Source organism: Taeniopygia guttata, chromosome 3, assembly GCF_048771995.1.
Source record: "Taeniopygia guttata chromosome 3, bTaeGut7.mat, whole genome shotgun sequence".
In the NCBI taxonomy this organism is placed as follows: Eukaryota; Metazoa; Chordata; class Aves; order Passeriformes; family Estrildidae; genus Taeniopygia; species Taeniopygia guttata.
Window position 1 is genome coordinate 2,452,176 of NC_133027.1, and position 20,511 is coordinate 2,472,686.

General features: G+C 45.1%; 2 protein-coding genes across 13 annotated transcripts in view; one reads left to right on the forward strand and one right to left on the reverse strand.

Annotated features, from left to right (window-relative positions):
- INTS9 (integrator complex subunit 9) overlaps positions 1-8,391 on the reverse strand; it is a 59,835-nt gene extending 51,444 nt beyond the window's left edge. Inside the window, exons 1-2 of the mRNA XM_002188803.5 lie at positions 8,241-8,391; positions 3,681-3,808 (exon numbers count right to left, since the gene is read on the reverse strand). Coding sequence (XP_002188839.2) covers positions 3,681-3,808; positions 8,241-8,249 — 137 coding nt within the window. The 5' untranslated portion in view covers positions 8,250-8,391. The remainder of the gene's footprint in view (positions 1-3,680; positions 3,809-8,240) is intronic.
- A 136-nt stretch (positions 8,392-8,527) lies between these two features.
- The window catches only part of HMBOX1 (homeobox containing 1), a 118,795-nt gene continuing 106,811 nt past the window's right edge, over positions 8,528-20,511 (forward strand). For 4 of the 12 annotated variants that reach the window (XM_072926255.1, XM_012572947.5, XM_030269872.4 and 1 more), the window contains exon 1: positions 8,553-8,874. The gene's annotated coding sequence lies outside the window, so the exon portion shown is untranslated. Of the gene's footprint in view, positions 8,875-8,954; positions 9,027-9,183; positions 9,297-10,216; positions 10,273-20,511 lie in introns of those variants that run through there. The other 8 variants (XM_072926258.1, XM_030269874.4, XM_012572949.5 and 5 more) reach the window with 6 other exon arrangements.

Consider the following 20,511-nt stretch of genomic DNA (forward strand, 5'->3'; position numbering starts at 1 on the left):
ACACCAAGAGCTGCACAGGATACAGGGGCAAGGAGGCTTTGCTGTGAACTGCAGATTCTTAAGCAATAGCAGAGCCCCTTTTTTCATTGTTTCAAACAAAGAAAAAGAAATTTAATAGGTAGAGATTGTAATTCTGAGTTTGCAGCAGTAATGGCTGCAGCATTTCTTGCTATTGTAACTGAAAGACTTATTGCATTTCACAGTGACATCTGATTTTTGTATGAGTCTACAACTTAGCTCTAAACACACTCTCTGCCCAGACTGAAGGTTATTTACACAAATAAAAAAAATTGAGTAAACAAGAGAACTGAACTCACCTGAAACCAAACCCTGTAAGAACTTCAGATTTGGATACAGAGCCTGGTTGCAATGCACTTTGCAAGTGCTGTGCACTAAGCTCTACAGACAGGCATGTTTATATCCTAAAAGCACTTTCAAATTCAACATCTTGAAAACAGAAGTGATCCAAGGACTCAGAGGAATGCTGTGTTCAGACTAACAGCAATATAAAAGAACAAATTCTGACACCCCAGTAAGTCACAAGGAGAGAAAAAAGGGAAATCCAAGAGTCAAGGAGTGAAGACAGAAGGTAAGAGATGACAGCAGGAGGATCTGTCATGGAGGAGCAGTTCCAGAAGAAGGGCAATTCCCTTCTGAGGACAAAGAGCAAGGCTGAAGAAGTCTGATGATAGAAAAGATGAAGTGACTAAATGTACTGCCCAGTGAATTGCTCAAAAGCACAACTTAGGAGCAGTAATTTGGAAACTGAGGGGGCTGAGTAGAATTGGTGCAATCAGTCTAAAAGAGTTATGGAGAAAGCAAGAACAAAGCACTCTGATACGCAAAAACTCTGACAGATACAGGAAGGGCCACCTGGAGGGCTGCAGTTCAATGTCTCAACACCAGCACAAGGTCAGGTCAGTGGCTTGTGCCTTGCAAATCCCTGGATTCATCTATGGTTTCAGCAGCATGAGCAGAGCAGAATAAACTTTACTTGTCCTACTCTCCATAATTTAACCTTGCAAGAGTTTTGCTTTATTCATGATGAAAGAGCACTAAACTTGTACTTAACTGGCATCCACTGAGGAGTGAAGAGTCAGGGGAGGCAAAATGAGCAGGTGTGTCTTGTGTGTGGCTGAAAGCAGAACAAGCAACACAGGACAGAAAGGACTCTGCCTTGAAGCCAAGAAGCAACACAGCTCCTCCTGACATCGCTTTGACATTGTAATAGAGTGATTGATTAATCCAAAATAGCTGGAACTGTCCCATAAATAATGTGAGCAAGTGTGTCATGGATAGACAGGAAAGGTTAAGAGCTTCCCACATGTTCATTTTACCGTTTTGCATTTGACTTTGGTACAGGGGAGAAAACTCCAGTTGACAAACCTCCTTTAAAGTACAGGAGCATAAAGAGCTGGGCAGCTGCAGGTGCTCTGCACATGCTCCATGGGCTGGTGAGAACAAGGAATGCCATTTCCAGGGCAAGGGGGAATCTAAATACCTTTGCACTGGCATTTCTTTGAAGAGCAAAGAACTCTAAAAAATGCCCAGTCCCTTTAATGTCACAAACACTGCAGCACTTTCCTCTCTTATAGATTAGAGCACAGGCTCTCAAAATATTTGCTCAAGGAGGGTCCTATGCCAGGTACAACACAGGATTGAGCTGTGCAGCAAAGATCCTCTGTAATATCACACATTTGGGCAGCTTTGCAGACCACATACTGAGATTTGCAGAATCCAAAGGGTTCATGAATCCTGCTGGAATATCTGGCTAAAGACAGCAGAGAGAAGAATGGCTGCTCCTGGGTTAAGGTCTCACTCACATCCATCTCCAGTAAGCACATCTGGTTCTGAGAGGATACAGCTGGAGAGAACACCAGATCTGACAGGCCTGTGTTCAAATCCCTCAGGCAGTCAGTCCTTCCTGTCACCTTACCTGGCATCTGATGACAATGTCAGCTCTCTGTCACTCCATGTTATGTTGATAACACACATTTGAATTTCAGAGGTGTTTGGACATCATGGTAATGGACTCCTCATCTCTAATGGTACAACTATGAGTAGTACAGAGATAAGGACTTTGCAGTGGTAGCCACATTCCTCCTCGCATTTCTGACTTATTTCCACAACTCTCTGCAGGACACCTGGTGTGCAGAGGAGATCAATTACTTGCCCAAGTCCATGTACTCGGGCCAATCCTTGCTGTAAGGGGTGTTCAGTCACCTCACCGACAAGATTGATTGGATTTAAATCCAAATGTTTGCTCCGATTCCACTGGGCCATCAGGGGTCAAATCTGACATCCTCTCTTATTGAGTTTGAGTCATTTTAGTGCCGACATTCTGGAAGTGCTTGGGGAATTCCAGGTTGCGACCTGCAATTTGGCTGTTCATTCCCAGGGTCTGCTATCAGCAGACAAAGCTGCCACATCCCAGGGGAAAGCTCATTCCTGCTGCTCTAAAGAACCTCTTAAGCCTTTGTTCGATCACCTCATTTTGCTACTTCTTCCTCTCTCAATTTCCTTTTTTTTTGGGGAGGTGGAAGAAAGCAAATGCAAGCCAATTCTGTCTGTACCTGAATTTCCAAAATTTTCTGGATCTGTTCAAAATCTATTACTGCACCGCTTGGTGAAGTGACCAGTTGCACTGTGGAATGGGACAAAAATTAACTTTTACACTGATCCCTCTAAGGGCATCTGTTGCCTCTCTACAGCAGATCCTGAACTCCACATTCTTGCAGAACAATGCACACATTGTCTATTCCTTTCCTCTACTTTCCAAAAAATAAAAAATCATAGGAAATGCTGGACAAACTGCTTTAACCTCACTAAGTCACTTAGGAAATTCCCTTTTCCAATTGTATTTTCCCCCCCTCTCAATCAAGACTTCCCTGTATCCAGAATGTTCCTCACTTATTTCCTTGTGGATCAAAGTTACTAAACGGCTTTTGAGAAAACTCCTACTCCTTCCCATCATGGAGAGTGACTCATTCCCACCTTTCCAACTGCTAATTTTTGTCATTTATTCAATTTACACAAAACATGTCACCCTAACTTACTAGCCAAATTAGTCTAAAAACCTGGGGAAATACAACTTCGTAGCAGGGCACAGAAAGGAGATCTCAGGATTCTGGTCTAGATTCTATTTCTGTTTCCCTGCTGTTCCTCCCAGGCTCAGCTGCAGTGCCCTTTTATTTATTTAACTTTTAAAAGGGAACAATTATGCCATGTAGGCAACTAACAAGGGCTGCTAAGTGCTATTTTTCTTTGCATTAGTCCATGCTCTGAAGAACAGCCTGAGAAGATGGTGGTTAGACAGGACTTGCTGGGCTCCACGCGCTCCATCTCAGTTACCCATTTATCTCATCTTGCATGAAGAAGCCAGAAAGATGACAGATATGTGACCTCACTTGTGCTGAGCAGTTGCAGCAATACTTTACTGAAGCTTAGAATAAATTATCTAGAAAAACCAATCAATAAATCCATAAAATGTCTTCCGTCTACTGAGCCAAAGGACGTTATTTTGATAAAGAGAATTTTTAAGTGAACAAAGTCTATTTATGATATCAGATGATGCTGTTCATTTGTACTCATTCCCTCCCTCCTTCCAATACACCATTTCAGGCACTCCAACTGCAACCCAAGAAGATGCAGACTAAGTGCTGACAGGCCACAGAACTCACCTCTGGACCAGAGGCAGCGGGAGGAAATTGAGGGTCGACGTCATATCCAGCCCACAGTCCAGCATGATGGTGGTGGATTTGAACTTGAGCACGTTGCATGGCAAGGTTGGATGTCCTGACAGGCAGTACTGGAAGAAGAATGAGGAGGAGTTACTCAGGACCTTTCAGAACATGACCCTTCCCTGTGTGCTGGGCACTGGTGAAGCCACACCTTGAATCCTGTGTCCAGCTCTGGGCTCCTCACCGCAAGGACATGGAGAGGCTGGAGTGTGTCCAGGGAAGGGAATGGAGCTGGGGAAGGGGCTGGAGCACCAGGAGGGGCTGAGGGAACTGGGAAAGGGGCTCAGCCTAGAGAAAAGGAGGCTCAGGTGGGATCTTCTGGCTCTGCACAACTCCTGGCAGGAGGGGGCAGCTGGGAGGGTTGGGCTCTGCTCCCAGGGAACAGGGACAGGATGAGAGGAAACGGCCTCAAATTGTGCCAGGGGAGGTTCAGGTTGGACATCAGGAGGAATTTCTTCATGGAAAGGATGGACAGGCAGTGGAAGGGGCTGTCCAGGGAGTTTTGGAGACTCCATCCCTAGAGGTGTCCAAGGAATGACTGGATGTGGCACTCAGTGACAAGGTGGGGTCAGTCACAGGTTTGACTCAATCTTGGAGGTCTTTGTCAACCTCAGTGATTATGTGAACAGTTCATAAACTGCCTTTCCCCCCTTGCTTTTAAACACAGTTCCTTACACACCTAAATAAAACATAATTTCCCATGAATCTGTGTCCCACAGCTGTGTGTGTTCACTGAGATTTCCCCATGTCAGGGTATTAAGGAGCAGATTTTCTTCAGACAGTTTTTCTGATCCCAAGGGTTGAATGGATGGCAAAGCTCTTCCCTCTGATTTAGGACACATGCAGAGTATCTTTTTTTCTTGCAATCACCTATTTCCCCAAAAACTCAGGAAATCAGCTTCTTACAAACTCAGCCCCTGGCAAAACTTGGCTAGAAAATTTGAAAATGACTCGAGTGAGGTGGACAGGGAGACAGAGAAGCCCTGCAGGAACACAGTATTTATTTTGGTAAGAAACCTGCCCCAACAACCCCTGCACAGGTGCAGCAGCTCTGGGGCAAGTTCTCACCTGCTTTTTGTCCTGCTAAACACAAACAGGAAACAGGAGGGACTGGGCAGCCCCACCTGAATGGAAGGGTTTGTGTATCCAAATCCCAAAGGCTTTGCAAGCTTAATGAGCCGGTGAGCAGATGATGTAGGGGGCACTTGAGCATCATTGAGATGCAGCCACCTCCTGTCTGGAGTGACAAACATTTAACTGCTCTGAGGGAGAGCAGAACAGAAAGGTCGGCTTTAAAACGTGGGATTAGAGACAAATGTCTGAGCAGAGCGTGGCCACCTCTGCGGGAGGGTTCCTCTGCTCCCAGAGGAGGGATTTTGCATCTCCAGTCTCCCAAGTCTGGGCATCTGGCAGCACAGCCACGCTCAGGTGGTCAAACTGGAGCTTTTTACTTCAAGTTTTTGTCAATGAAGATGAAAAATACCACTTGTTTGGCCGTACACTGCACTAAAAACAGACTAAGTAATTTATCCCTTAAGCTTGTGTTCTATACTTCCCTCTACCAAGTGGAAAAAGGGAGATTAATAATTTCATTTTCTACCTCTGGTCACAATAATGTTAACACAGGACTGCAACTGTTTGGATTAACAGCCCTCAAGAAGTCTATTTACATACATTCCTCAAAAACCTACTTTAAACTCTATTTAAATAGTAAAACCGACTAAGCCTCAAATATTAAATTCAAAATATCACAGAGAGTTTTGTTTTAAATTCACAAAGCCTTAATTATTAAGGAGTTACATTACATTTTGTCTTTCTTTTAGTAAAGTTTAAAAAAATATGTAAAGCCAAGCTCATGAAGGAGTGAGGAATTCACTTGGTTTATTCACAAATGTAACACTCTCATGTGAAATTAAGTTCTCACCAGACCAGAACTTTGACAAATGAAGCTATAAATTGAAGTAAATAGAAAGAAATGAAGGGAAAAATAAGTTTTATTTTTGTAGGTTTTAAACTATTGGTAATTAAAAAAGGCAATGAAATATCACCACTTTTATCAGCAAAATATTTTCTTGCCTTTTTTTGTAATCATGAGTAGTATTACTACCCCGACATCTATGACCTAACTGGAAAATCTTTCTTTTTTCCTTCTTTTAAAGCAGCTAAAGTCATCTCTCTCCATGGCTGTCTGCTGAGGTAAATGGATTCCTGGGAGTCAGTGGATTCTTTCTACAGTGACAGAAAAATAAAAAAGGCAATTTGTATTTTCTATACAGCTGTTTGCACAAGTGACATTGCTGGGCCTGCACCCCTGTTAGATTTTTGGATCAGGAATCCAGGAATGTTTGCACAATGTGTGTCTCTATACACATTATAAATGTGATAATTTCCACACAGTTTATACTTGTTACTGTTTAAAACAGATCCAGAGATTTCATATTCCTGACTGGATTAAAATGCAAGTTTTTTATTCCAAGATTTGCTTGCTTCCAGCTTGATTCCCTTATGGCTAAAGGCTGGTGCAGCCAACACACAAAGGTGCCTCATCTCCTAACTCCAAAAGTTAAAAAAAAGACACAAAACACACAAAAGTCATAAATATGCCCAGCTCACAGCTCTCCTGGCAGGATTTGCAAATTGAACGAAAGTTTGGCAGTGGGGCAGTGGTTGAGGGGCTGATTCCAGATGCTCAGGGCCTGGGAGGGGCAGGTTCTCCACAGACATCCCATTCCATGAGCATCTCATGGAGAGCAGAGAGATGGTGGCTCAAACTCGCAGCTCCAAAACATTCAGAGTTATGCAGGTTAAAGGCAGAGCTTGGAATTCCAAGTGAAGCCAACAAATCCTGCAGTGCATTCCTCCAGTATTAGTATCACATGCCAGCTTAAAATCTGGGGGGAAACGAGCACTGAGGATTGCCTGAGTGAAAGCACATTTGAGTTTGTCGGAGTCTGAGGTTTTCACCAGATTCTGAATCAGATCTGGAATCAGAATCCCACGATGGTTTGGGTTAGAAGGGACCTTGAAGCTCATCTTATCCCAACCCCTCTGCCATGGACAGGGAACATTCCACTAGTCCCTCACCTCTACCCTGTTCTTCCAAATTCAACCCAAATCTATGAGAAAAGAGGATAAAGAGAGGATAAAAAAGAGGACTTTTCTCCTCACAACCCCAAATTCAGACACATCTCCAAAAAAATATAAGTTGAATAACCTCATCTTATACTTCTCAGTACCTGAATTTAAAAACAATGCTAAAAATGTTCCAATACAGACTCCAGAGTTTGTATTTCCCCTCTCTACCCCTTCCCTCTCTCTGTCCCTATGCAAGACTCTCAACATTAAAAGAGCTCTGCATTTCCAGTGGGGTCTTTAAACAAAGTTTTCCCAGTTTGCTTTTCCCCACTGAATTCTATCAGCCTCTACAATCACACCCAGGGGTGCTTGACTTTGCAGTTTTTGTCCCACTGGCAATAGCCATCCCTGCACAGATCCTTATCACACAGGTAAGATTAAGCAGGATCAAACTCCTTGACCACCTGTCTCTGGAATTAATTGTACACACTTCCACAGAGAGTGGTTTCCTAAAAGTCTTAAATCAGAACATTTACTTTTATGAAGCTTTATTATAACACACTGCTCAGCCTCAAAACCAAGAGACTATCTTAAATTGAGTAATGGTGTCACTTCAGATTAAATAAATCAAATATTATGCTCAGGTATGTTGAAAACTGCTTGGGTTTTCACCTCCAGACCAAGAAGTGCAGCACATTATGTGAAACTGAAATTCTTCCTGGAAAACAAAGCGGCTCCTGAATCCAAGGTCTCCAGGAAAGTGAAACAGCTCAAGAGAGGAGACCAATATGATGGGTCATGTACATTCTGACAGAAGACTGTAATATCAGAACCAAAACCCCTGTCAGAAGCAAGGTGCACCCTTAGCAAAGCTGCTCCAGGCTGATTTTTTTCTTTTTTTTGTTAGTACCTCCCTGTATTATCACACTGCAGATGAAAAACGTCTTCATCACAAACCACAGGCATTTATTCACTTTCCTCGCAGAGTCCAGCAGAAGCCACACGTGCAAGGGGAGAGCTCCAAACCAGACTCATGTTTAAGGCTGGGAAGGCTGAGAAACATTTTCTCCTCCTCTTACTAAGATTTGATCCCATCCAACACCTCAAACCTGGGCAACGCCCCTCCCCCCCCCCCAACCGTTACCCGCCCCACTCAGGGCCGACCCCCACCTTCCCCCACACCTCAGGGCCGACCCCCGCCCCTCCCTGCCCCACTATCACCCCCTTATCCCTCAGTCCCCCCAACTCCCTCAGCATCTCCTCCCCCCCTTTTCCCTCAGGCCCCACTCCAGCGCCTCAGTTTCCCCTCACGCCCGGCGAGGCTGAGACTGCGCAGCCAGGAGGCGACCGGGGGAGCCCCCCCCGCCGCCGGGGGAAGGCCGAGCCCCCTCCCCGCCCTCATGGCCGCCCGCCCCGGGCACTCACCAGCTTCATCGCGTCCGCCGGTTCTATTTACCGGGACAATCCTGCCCGCCTTCCTGCCCGCCCGCCCCGCCGGCCCCGGGGCATCATGGGCATTGTAGTCCCGTCTCCCCTCCGTTCTTAGATAACGTCATGGCCGCCCGACGCGTGCCGGGAGTTGTAGTCCGCCCCGAGAGCAGCCCCGCCGCCCCATTGGCGCGCCGCGCGCCCGTGGCACGCTGGGAGTTGTAGTCCCGGCGCCGCGGGTCTCCCCGTCACCCTGGGGAGGGGGGAACTACAAGTCCCAGGGTCTCACAGCTGCAGCAGGTGGGGGCTCGGATGTTGATATCAACATGGCGCTTGTCAGACAGACAAAGACAGTCGGTCTGGTGTGATTGAGCCAAAAAAAAAAAAAACAACCCCAAAAAAAAAAGAGAGGGAGCGGGCGAGGAGGAGGGAGCGGCAGGAGGAGCGCCGGGCGGGGAGGGGGCTGTGTCCTCGGGGGGCGTGGGGGGGCTGAGGGATTTCCTCCCCCCTATTGTTCTCGTCCCTCCGCGCCCCCCGTTAATCTCCCCTCAATCTGGGGCGGGGGCAGGCGGGGGGACCCCCCCAGTTCCGCCGGTCCATGGTGAGGCGGAGGCGCCGGCAGCACCCAGAGGTGAGTGTCGCGGGGGGATACGGGGGGGGAGCGGCGGCGGCGGTGAGGGGAGGGGGCGGGCGGGTGGGTGGGCTGGAGGGAGGGAGGGCAGTGGGAAGGGGTCTCCCCTCCGCCGGCACCGCCGGGAGTCGCGCCGAGCCGGAGAGCGGGATGTGCGTGAGGGGGGCAGCCGGGGGCGGGCAAGGGTGGGCAGGGGCAGCCCTTCAGTACGGGCAGCAGAGTTGGAGCCGCGGCTTTTGGGGGGCTCCGCGGGTGCCCCGGATCGGGGGAGGAGGAGGAGGAAGGTGTCCCCAGGAGGCTGCAGCGGGAGGGCAGGGCGCCTTTGGGGTTCGCTGCTCCTGCCATTTGTATATCTATTCTGATTCCTCCCATCTCCCCGGTGTGGGGCACGGAGTGGCGGCCGCGGAGCCCCCTCAGCCTGGGTGGGTGCTGCGGTTTAGGGGTGTTTGTTCGGGTGTTGCTCGCCGCGGAGTTTTGGGGTGGGCTGATGCGAACCCCGGCGCTCCCTGTCCCGGGGACCCCCGGGGACGGCGGGGGAAGGAGGGAGGCTCCGATCGGGGATGGAGCCGCTGCGGAGCCCCCTCGCTCTGCCGGGGACTGTGCGAGGGCTCCGGGGGCTCCTTTTCGGGAGCTTTGTGCCGCTGGAGGTGGGGGAACGGGGCTCAGGGGTTCCCCAAACCCCGCCGGCTCCCAGGGCTGCCAGATCTCTGGCAGCTCTCGGGGCTTCGGGAGGTTTTCGGGGAGAGCAAAGGCGTGAAACCCCCGAAAGGTGTCTGTGTGCCGGAGAGTTTAACGTGGGAACGGGTGGGGGAGGAGGAGGACCCGGAGGGAAGTCATTCCCAAAATGTGCGAGGAGAACTTGGGTGGGGTGTCAGACGCTTGTTTGTTTTGTACTTCTTGGGAAGAGGTGGGGAACGGGGGTGGCGGGTGAATGCTTTTGTGTCCCTTGTCCGGGATGGTTTTGGGTCAGCACGGTTTGACCGCAGGAGCGGTCGGGGGAAGCGGCAGGAAATTCTGCTGGAGTGTTTGCCTCAGCTTCGGGGTTAAAACAAAACAAGATGTGAGTGTGTTTAGGTGCCGAATACACACCCGAGCCAGACCCCACCGAGTTCCTCGACCTCAGTTTTGCCTGATGGGTTCTTTCCTTTATTTTTTTTTTTTTTTTTTTTTTCCTAGTTGGTGGAGTGTGTCTTGGTATGTTTGCAGAGCACTTTTTCGGAAGCATTTTGTTCTTTGAGATAGGTCTGGAAAAGCCTCGGTTGGACGTGATGTTTTTTCCCCCAGTTCTTTCGTGTTAGGGACAAAAAAAAAAAAAGCTGTTTTGGGGGTGGGGAAGGAAGAAGGAAGAGGAAATGAAGGTTTAAGCATGTTTGTGGAGTCGGGTCTGTCTCAGTTCAGGTAACACTGGGAGTGTGATTCCATGGCTTTTAAGTACAAAACGCTTATGAACAAAAAACCGGGGATATTTAAACTTTGTAGGGAGGAAAGCGTTAAAGTGATGGCCAGGGAACGCGGCTCTGGGAGACGCTACCTACGTCCCCCTGCTTCAAACTAGTGGAGATGGAGGGAAGGAAAAACTAAAACACTGGGGAAAAATACCCCTGCAATTTGTATGAATGATGCCATGTAAAATACCGGAGAGGGGAATTGTGCTCTGCAGACAATTGTTGGGCTGGTGAAAGCCTGAAGTGCCTGCTCGGGTCCCGTGATATGACTCCTCATTTCTGCAGGGCTCATCAGGTACAGGCTCTGCTTCCTTCCTGGGATGGTGCAGCTGGCATTTGATTTCCTCCGTGGATGGGAGAGGAGGAGTCCTGTGCAGTTTTTTTTTTCCCGAGATGATTGCATTTTCTTTGGCCTTGCTGTACCCTGCCTCATTAGTAGGAACTGCATCTATACTTATTTACCATTATACCGTGTCCCTTGGGAAGCAGGGTGTAGTTTGGAGTAGGTATATATGGATTTATCGCTCCTAGTATTTTTTTTCCTCCCATCGTGCTAAGACCGAATCCGTCAACAGCAGAGAACAAACTTAATTTATTTCTGTGTTTTGCATCTCCCTTTTTACCATTTCTCTTCCAAATTGCTAAGAAAACATCTCTGAGATGGAGACAGGAGAGAGGGAGGAAAGGGATGGAAAATGTTGTCTGTGCAGGGATGCATTTATTATTTGCATGCCTGGGGAAGGGCAGGGTTTGTTTCTGCATGTGAAAACTGGGGTTTGGGAATGTTTTTTCCCTTATGTGAGGATTATTCTTTAGCCCTGCGATGGCCACAACTTTTTCTGTCTGGTTGACAGAATTACCCGAGGAGGCTGGGAGCAAGGAACTTGTGTTTCACTCCGTGCTGCCTGTTCTTCCTCCCCTCGTTCCCTTAGCACCAGTGCAAGCACCAGAACAGGCATCAGCATTTTTACTCCTGTGTCATCCCACTGTTCCCAGCAGGTCTAGACGACATTGTGGTATGCAGGCTGCCAGCTGGGTTACAGGAATGCTACCCTAGGTGAAACAGCAGGATTTTTAAGGAGGGGTAAGGAAATCTGGGAGAAAATCCTGTGTGAATGAGGCCTGGTTTTCTCTACAACTGCTTCACTGAGCGGTGTCAAGCAACTCCTTGGGTTTATTGACCTTTCTGGACAGCGTGCATCTCTCTAGCATTGTGATTCTGATAATTCCATGGAGTCTGTAGCTGCTGTCAGCTGCAGGGAGCTTATTTTTAAGGCAGTTTCTGTGTGGGTCTTACTGATCTCTTACAAAGGGATATTAAAAGTTGATAGCTGTGCAGTGTTTTGAAAATTAAATTATTATAAAGTGTTTACTTTGTAGTGGTAAATCCATAGGTTCATGGGAGTGTTTGGTATGTTTTTTCATTGCTGTCTGGATTTGGAAAAAGAGTGAGGCTCTGAAATTTGTTTTTAATACTTATTTACTTTTTAATAAAATGTATTTTTTTTAAGCGTGACTGTCAAGAATTGTTCTGTCGTTCACTTTTGGGATTGCTCTTTTTGTGTTGTGTGTCAGTGGGGCAGGGGTGAAATTTGGGTCTTTGGGTGGAGAATTGGGAAAATAAATTAAACTGAACCATGAGAAAGGAGGAAGCTGTACTGTTCCTTATACCAAGGGATTGGGGAAGATATTTGGTTGTATATGTTAGAAACCAAATGAAACAGCAGCACATTTTAATCTAAAGAAAGCAACTTGTACTTCACAGCAATTTCTGTGCAGAGCTTTTAAGGACATTACAGAATGACAGGCTACAGTATTGGCATCTGTAGCAAATCTTTTTAATCTGCAAAGTTTTAGAATTTGAAATCAAAATACTGTCAGCTTAAGAATCTCACTGCAAAAAGACAGATGCCTTTGTTCCTCCTGTCGATAACTTCATGCAGCTTTGATTCTAAAGTCCCTGAAGTTTATTTCACGTTATGCTGATTTCAACGGAGCGGGGATTGGATTCTGCATACATGTCCTCATGGGATTGGGCTTTAATTATACCTATCCTGATAATATGATCTTGTGGGTTATCAATGCAGTGAGGCCAATACTGTGATTACAGCAGGATTTTTAGGACATAATGAGGAGAATTTGATTTTTTTTTTCAGGAGGGGTCCAGTGTAACTCATAACCCTAAAGCTGGTTTTATTTGTAGGATTAGTAATAAACTATATTTTAGCATTCTAATATTCCTGTATTGACTAAAGCTCCCTTCTGATTCATATTAAATTAGGATGGCTGGGTAGCAAAGTGTACTAAGAATTTGTATCTGAGCACTCAGTCATGCAAATGGGTTGTGTGGTAGCTGTGAATGCAATTCCCAGGGTTAATGCTAAAGATAAGTGTTTTGACAAATGCTTTTAATTTGGGGAACAATACAAGCAAGAATGACAGGATATGAAAAGAAAGTGCTATTTTTCCTCTCGCAGGTGGCAAACAAAGGTGTAGAGGGATCAACTTGCCCAGGTTCCTACAGGGAGTCTGCCACAGAACTCGCAATCAGTCTGTGATCTCAAGGGTTTGTCAGGGCTTTAATCAGTTTTTCTTCCTCCCCTCATTAATTGGCTAGCTTTGACATTTTGAAAATAACATCTCGAGATTATTTCTCTTTTCTCCAGTTTCAAACTTTATCGCCTGAAGATTTTTTTTTTTTTTTTTAATTTTCAGTCAAGCCTTGAAAACACAAGGTCTGAAAACTTGATCTGAGCAGCACCTCCCTGACATACGATACTATCTCCAAACAGCCCCTGACAAGTGAACCCTCTCATTGAAATCATGTGAGGAATTTTATTACTCAACTCTGAAGATCTTCTGGGGGAAAGGAGGTTGCAAACTATTAACTATGTGGTCTTCACTGAAAGTTGGCAGATAAAAAATGCTCTTACGTATTTGAGGCTGTCATGTGGTCCACAGCCAGAAGTAGAGAATCAGCTTTGTAGTCTCTGACCAACCGAAAATTTCATCTTGTCACCGTGAGAAACACATCTATTTTTGTGTTGTGCCTGCAGATTTCAAGTGAATATATCCCTTTCTTTAAACATGCTCTTGATTATATCATTCCTCTCTTAACTGGGCGCTTACACAGCGTTATCCTGTGCTCATATGAGCACGTGGAGAAGCTTTTATCCTTGATAACCTAAAAAGTCTGTTGGGTTTGGGCAGCTCCTGTTCTTTGCTGTTAAAGTTGGGTTTAGCAGAGGTTTGTTGTTGGTGCAGGCTCCCTGTGTGACACCGCCGAGCTCAGGGCTCATGTCACAGTCCCAGAGCCACTGCGGTGACAATTACAGCGTTGTAAAGCCCAACCTAATCAGGGCTGATCGATTGATGGCCGCAGCTCCTGTGGTGGCCAGAGCAGCGCGGCTCCAGTGGCTCCCACTTGATCCTTCTGGCCGAGCCACTGCCCTCCTTTGCTGTTCCATGTCAAAACAATATTTTGTACCTCTGTTTGTAAATCTCTAGAAGTGCTTGACAGCGGTATTGGTGTTTTACAAATGGAGAAACTGAGGCACGAGGGCTGAGTGACTCACATGAGGTCATGAACTGAGGCAGCAGCACTTCAACACAGGTGTTTCCTCCCCATCTGTTGCACTTTCTATCTGTGATGTATTGATATACAGTAACCTTATAAGGAATTTATTTGCTGGTCATCTAATGTGGTCATTAAGAATATCTAAGTCCAGAGATTATTTCTTATGGTGATGGGAGGATTTCCCACTGACTTCTGTGGCTCGACACTTCTCATCCTTACTTAGTTATTTTTATCACTTTTAAATCCATTATATTCCACCTCCCATCAGGTGAAAAGCAAACTTTCTCACAAGACTGTGAGGGATTCCCTTCTTTCTTGTACTGCTTTTCTTCTGCTTTATTTAATAGGATTTTTTTTGGTGTTGGACTTCTGATCTATGTCAGGAATGCACAGGCGTGTCTGTTACTTGTTTTGCTTCAGCCCCATGTTAATGCAGGCACCAACAGGTTGAACAATCGCTGTTTCAATGTGCTTTATTAAGAATTTTAAAAAATAATATATAACTGGTTATTCTCCCTGTCTGTGTGGAGGTTTCCCTTTCCCAGTTCTAAATCAAAGCTGCAGGCAGAGTCTGAACTTAAAGTCTGCTCTTAAAACAGGGAACTGCTGGTAGTGCTCCTGACAGAGTGAGCTCTGCTTTATCTTCCTGTGCAGCCAACCAGGAGCTGTGGAAGGTCAGTTCACTTTTTCCTACAGAATTGCACTCTGAATGTTCACTTCATCATCTCATCTTGGTTTCAGTGCAATTACCAGTCTGAAACTCATTACCAAGCAGAGCCCTTCCAGCAGGTTGTACATGAATACACCTCAATCTCTTCTGTAATACAACTTGACAAAGATTCCACTTCGTGTGTGTGTCCATGGAATGCTGGCAGGTAGTGCTTCCATTTTCCATTTGCCCAATGGGTGGAGTGTTGCTTCCAGGGAAGAGTTTCTTCTAGCCTGAGGAAACAAATTTTGACACCTGCCTCATGCAGAGAGGTGGCATTTTTTTGTTCTCCATATGTACAAGTTACATTTTTAAGCTTTATGAAATTTACATGAATCGCATTCACTGCTGTTGGGTTAAGGGAGGAATTTACAAGTCAGGCATAAAAATTCTGTTAATTATGTTTGGCTCTGCCCCCAGTTGAATCTTGCATGTCCTGAGTTCCTGGTATCGGTCTTCTCCCCGCTTCTGAACTTAATATTTAAAAAGCCTTTTTTATTTTTCTCTTTGCTTCCTCAGAATTTTTATGTTCAGCAGCAGGATAACCACCACTGAAACAATAGTGTAGGCTACTCTTTCAGTGGCCTTGTGAACAGCCAGTTTTGTTCTTCTGATAAGCCCTTGCCCTATCAATTGGGAAGTGCAGCATATAGTCATTTCCTGCACTTCGAGCTGCCCGTTCCTTCTGAGCTCTGAGGCAAGCACTGAATCTGCTTTTTGTTCTTGCTGTGGCACTGTACTACTGATGGCAGCAGAAAGCAGTTAGTTAGTTCATCAAATACAAGCGCTGTTCCTGCTTGGATATTTATTCTGACCTTTACTTTGGACAGTTTCTCTGCCATGATCAGATTCTCTGATTACAATGTCAGCTTTCACCAGAAATCTCTTTGTGATTTAACTGGCAGAGTTTGAGGGTTTGAGCAACTGGGTGTGCAGCAGCTCTGACATGGAAGTGATGGAAGTGGTGCTTGAGTGTTGAAAAAGTTCTTCCTGGCAATGGAATTTCCTTTTTAGGCTCTACCATAGGTTTTATTTTATGACTCGGGGCAAACTTTTTTACTTGCCCCTGTTCCAGTGTGGAATATGGAAATAATACTTTCAGGGCTGTTTAGATGTTTTTATATTTAAGAAGTATGTGGAGATTCTTGGCTGGCTGTTAATAGGTGCTGCTACTCTTGGGAGTATAACCCTGCTTGTCAGAGGTGTAGTTACCCAGAATGAGAACTGGTTATGTGAGCTAATACTGATTTTTCGTGGCCCAGCTGGGAGGAGTAAGTAGCTGATCAGAGTCTGCCGAAGTAAATTGCATTACATGTGATTTCCAGACATCATAGCTGGTCATTCCCTGTTTGTATTTCATGGGAGCTCCATCTGCTTGGTGGAGTGGTGCTGTTTAGTGATAAGTCTGAAAAAGAGGGAACTTGCTGAACTTGAAACTTATTCCTCCCTCTTTAATTTCCTGGTCCACAGAAGTTGAGTGATGTTAACATATTGGAGATTCATAAAATTTAAGGCGAGAACAGATAATTAAATTGCCTTCCCTGATATGTTTTATATGCTTTGTATCACAGGCCTTTAAATTTTAATCATTTACTCTGAAACTGAGACCAGTAAATGATGTTTGGCTAAAAACAATTTGAAAGCTTTCCAGCCCTGAGTGTCCATCACTGGTAATTTCAGGCTCATCACTTCTCTTGGTAGTTATAAGAGGCTGATTTCTAATTTGAATTAGTCTAAGTTGTGCCGCTGGTTCTTGTTAGGATTTTCCTGACAAGATTAGAGCCCTTTAGAATCCAGGACTTTCTTGCCATGGAGGTACTTACACTCTGTAATCAAGTTACTTGATAGATAAGGGAACAGAGTTGAGCTTTTAAGTCTCACTCTGAGGCATTTTCTCCAGCACTCAGATCATCCGGTGATTCTTCATGGTCTCTGTTTATTTTTAACATTGTGGAGACCAAGAAAGGTGCCTGCTCCAGCCTGTGCCTGATCCGTACCAAATTCCAAGGTGCCTTTAGCCCTTTTTGCTGCATGGCCATTGAGAAGGTTCCCAGGAGCCCTTTTGCATAGGGAAATCCTGTTCATGAGCCTTGCTGCCCCAGCACTGACATTCTTTACTCGAGTAATGTCTGCCATTTAGTAGTTACAGTCTGCATTTTTTAGATTATAAATTAGCTTTTGTATTCTGATGGGTTTGACTTTCCTGAGCTAATTTAAGGCAGGTTTCAGCCTCCTTTCTCCTGCTGTCCTTTCCTCCTAATAATGTCCTGTTGTGCTACATCCTGGTGTCACTCACAGATTTTTATCTGCAGTGATAAAAATGTTGAACTGCATCAGACCTTAAATTTAGTGACAAAAAAAAAAATTAGCATGATGCAATCCCAGGAAGTAGATTAAGAAGTGTCTGACTGACAGCTCTTGGATACGAAGCAGCCAATGTGGGTTTCCGGCAGAACCAGAGTACGCTCTGTGCGTGTACTTGACTGTGCTCAACTACATTTGTAATCTCAAAGGAACAAACTTAGTCCTTTATCAAGACATTTGCCATTAAAACGTGCTGACTGGCACTACCAGTGTCCTTGTTCTGGTAATTCTTTACTGGGAAAACACAGATTTTTCTTTTCCTGTTCTTTGCCTGAGTGGATATTCATCTTAGAGCTTTGCAGATTTGCTCCATCCCCTCGCTGAGCATTGGTGAAATGGAAACATCCACCTGGCCTGGGGTGGAAGGCCTCTTTGGTGCATGGGTTTTAGGCTGATTTAAATGTTCCCCTGCTAATGGACTTGCTGGGAATCATCTTTTATTGCTGGTGAATTAGAAGGTGCTTCATGTGACAAAGGCATGTTACCCCAGTCAAGACAAAACTGTTCCCAGTGGTTTTTCCTTCCACTAGATAGCTACTGGGGTTTAAATTTTATTATTGGTACTGTGTTTGTTTTTTAAGATGCTTTGAGTCTTGTACTTTGGTTGTTAAGAGAAACATCCCAAGGCCTTTTGTTTCTGGATGTCCTCAAGTGTAAAATGGGCAGCACTTTTGGGGTGACTGTGGTGCATCTGCTGCTGGTTCTGTGGAATTGTGGAAGTGATGAACTTCTTACCTTTACAAGGCTACTTCTGAAGATACTCGTGATTTACCCTTCAGTTCATGGGCATTATTCTCATAAATACTGGTGTCACTCCTCTGTCACACTCAAGGAAATTCTGATTTATTCATAGCACTGTGCCTTCTTGCGTTTTGTTAAAAATGCAGCTGCCTTCGCTTGCTGACTGTTCCCTTGAATTTCCCTTTTCCTCTCCCAAACTGATTGAGCTTTTACTCCCTCGGTATTGCAGCTGTAATCAGCAGTGCACGGGAATGTTGTCTTCTGCAGGAGAGGCAGTATTTTTGCCATAGGTTTTTAGGATCCTGGATAACGTGGAATCTTGAAGCCAAACCTCATTTAAATACCACTAACAGGAAGAAGTAAAATGTGTGGTGTTCTAGATTGCTTTTTTTTTTTTTCAAGTTGAGTGTTTTCAAGGATTTGCTCCCTGAGAAAGTCCCTATTTTGAAACCTGCAAATTCCAGGCAGATAAATTGCAGGGAGGTCAGGAGAGTATCTAAAGTTTGGGATGTCTGCTTCCCTTCTGGCTATCGGGTGGGAAGCTGGCCGCAGTGATAGGCTTTGAGGAAAGATTGGGAAGAGAGAAGAAAGGGGAGAGCACTGAGGCACAGGATCTTGGAGGCTGGGGAATAAACTGTGGAAGAAGCTGTGCCATTTGTTCTCCTGCACTCTGAGGTGTGGAAGTGGAAGGCAAGTGATGAGGACACAAAGCTGTGGAGTTCTGGTGGACGTGGCTGTCTCATGTCATGGCAGCCTCTGAGCTGAGCCAGCAGCTCTCCTGCCTCCTGGTTAAATCAGGATCTGATTTTCCTGTTCCTCTGCTGTCTTCTTGCAGGAGTTGTTTATTGACTGAAATTGTTTCCATATGGCTGCAATGTAGAGTTGATTACATTAAACGTGGTGCTTTCCTGTGGCATTGCAGTGCTATGGAAAGATCATCCCTCCCTCTCTCCCCTTCCTTCATAAAACCTTGGGCTTTGAACTTGTTCAGGTATTATCTTCTTTCCCCTCTGAGCCTTGTAAAATGGGAAAACTGGGATCCAGATCTTTTTTGGGTCGTTGTATTTGATTGCTTAGGTGGGTTACCTTGGCGTATAAATGACTCATAAAATAGTTAAAATGAAGATTAAAGTGGCAGCAGTACTGGAACTCGGCCTCCAGGGTGTTAAACACTGAACAAGCAGAAAACCTCTCTGCTTCCAGAGAGGTTTGGGACAGTCCATTTGGATTGTACTTGTTGACACTAATGATCGATTTAAATGCTGCTCCAGGAAGGTGTTAAAATTCCTGTACTCTGGATGTTGGAAGGCAGACTCCCTGCTTATCTGGAGCCTAGAGGCTGTGTCCAGTTAGTGGGAAACAGATCTGTTTAATGGCAAATGGATGCATCTATATCTTTGATAAGAATAAAAGCTGATTGCTGGCTAAGTTGGCAGATAAAACCAGCAATGAAACATCTCTACCTTCTCTTCGTAATTACACCTAAACCTAAGTTTATAATCGGAATTCAAAATAGATTTTTTTTATTTTAAAAAGTTTTCTTTTTAAATAGGCTGAAATATAAAAATGCCTTTTTCTAAAACCTGAGCTTTTTGTTGTAATGCCTCTGTTCTTGTAATGGACTCCAACAGAGCCTCAGCATTGTATTTCTACTGCCAATATCTCAAGTCAAACCAGTGGAGTGGTGGTTGTCCTTGGCTGAGCACATGGAACCAGAGTCTGACGAAACAGTAAACCTGTTTTTTTGACAGAAGTAGCCTCTCCTGCATGTGCATAGAGAATATTTACTTTATTTCTGTGTATACCACAGCCTATTTAATTCAAAACTGAGGAACCATTTGGGAGCTTTAAATGCCGAAATACTTGTTTTCCTCCCCTAACATAAGGTGGAAAAAAGAACAATGAGGGAGGAGATTCACTAATACTGAAATCTTTCCGTGGAGGACACAGCAAGGTTCAATTCATTTAATAAAGAGAATTCATTTGTTTTCAGTAAAGCATTTTAAAATGCAAACCATGTTTCTGTAACCCTTTTATGCATCCTGCACCTATGATGTATCATTCAAGATTAATAAAACCGTAATACATAAAAGCTGGCATTTTAAAATTGTTTTATAAACAGTCTGGCTAATAACACAGGGTGGAAACTGGAATGCTCTTGCCTGGCTAGAGGATGAAGTTTTTGGGTTTTTTTGATTTAGTGGAAAATGAAAGCTTTAGGGGAAGATTTAAGCACGTGGTATGCAGTGATGTTCAGGGTGGTGTCAGTCACTCCAAGGTGTCCATGGCTCAGGGAGAGGCTCAATGAATGTCCCTCAATAAATGTCCTTCCTAATTTAGAGGTATCTGACTTGTGAGCTGGCAGGTAAAAGGCCAGTGACCACGGAGTTGTCATGGCCATCTCCTCTGATTGTCCTTAAAGGAATTACTGCCCTTCAGTGCTTGGAGCAAAGGATGTGGGCACCTTCTCCAAATTGGGATATTGCAAGTCGTAAAACTATGAGAGCTGCCTCCCTTTAGCCCACACTGAGACATGACACTCAGGGAGGGTGGATTTAAACCCTTCTGTTCTGCTTTTTGTTTCAACACTGCTACTTGTCCAGCATTTCCAGTATCGGGAGGAATTTCCTCATGGAAAGTCAGTCAGGCATTGGAAGCAGCTGCCCAGGGAGGTTTGGTGTCCCCATCCCTGGAGGGGACTGGATGTGGCACAGGAAGGGACAGGAAGTGAGAGGTCTCTTCTAACCCAAATGATTCTGGGATTTTTTTTTTTTGTTTTGTTTTTTTGTTTTTGTTTTTGT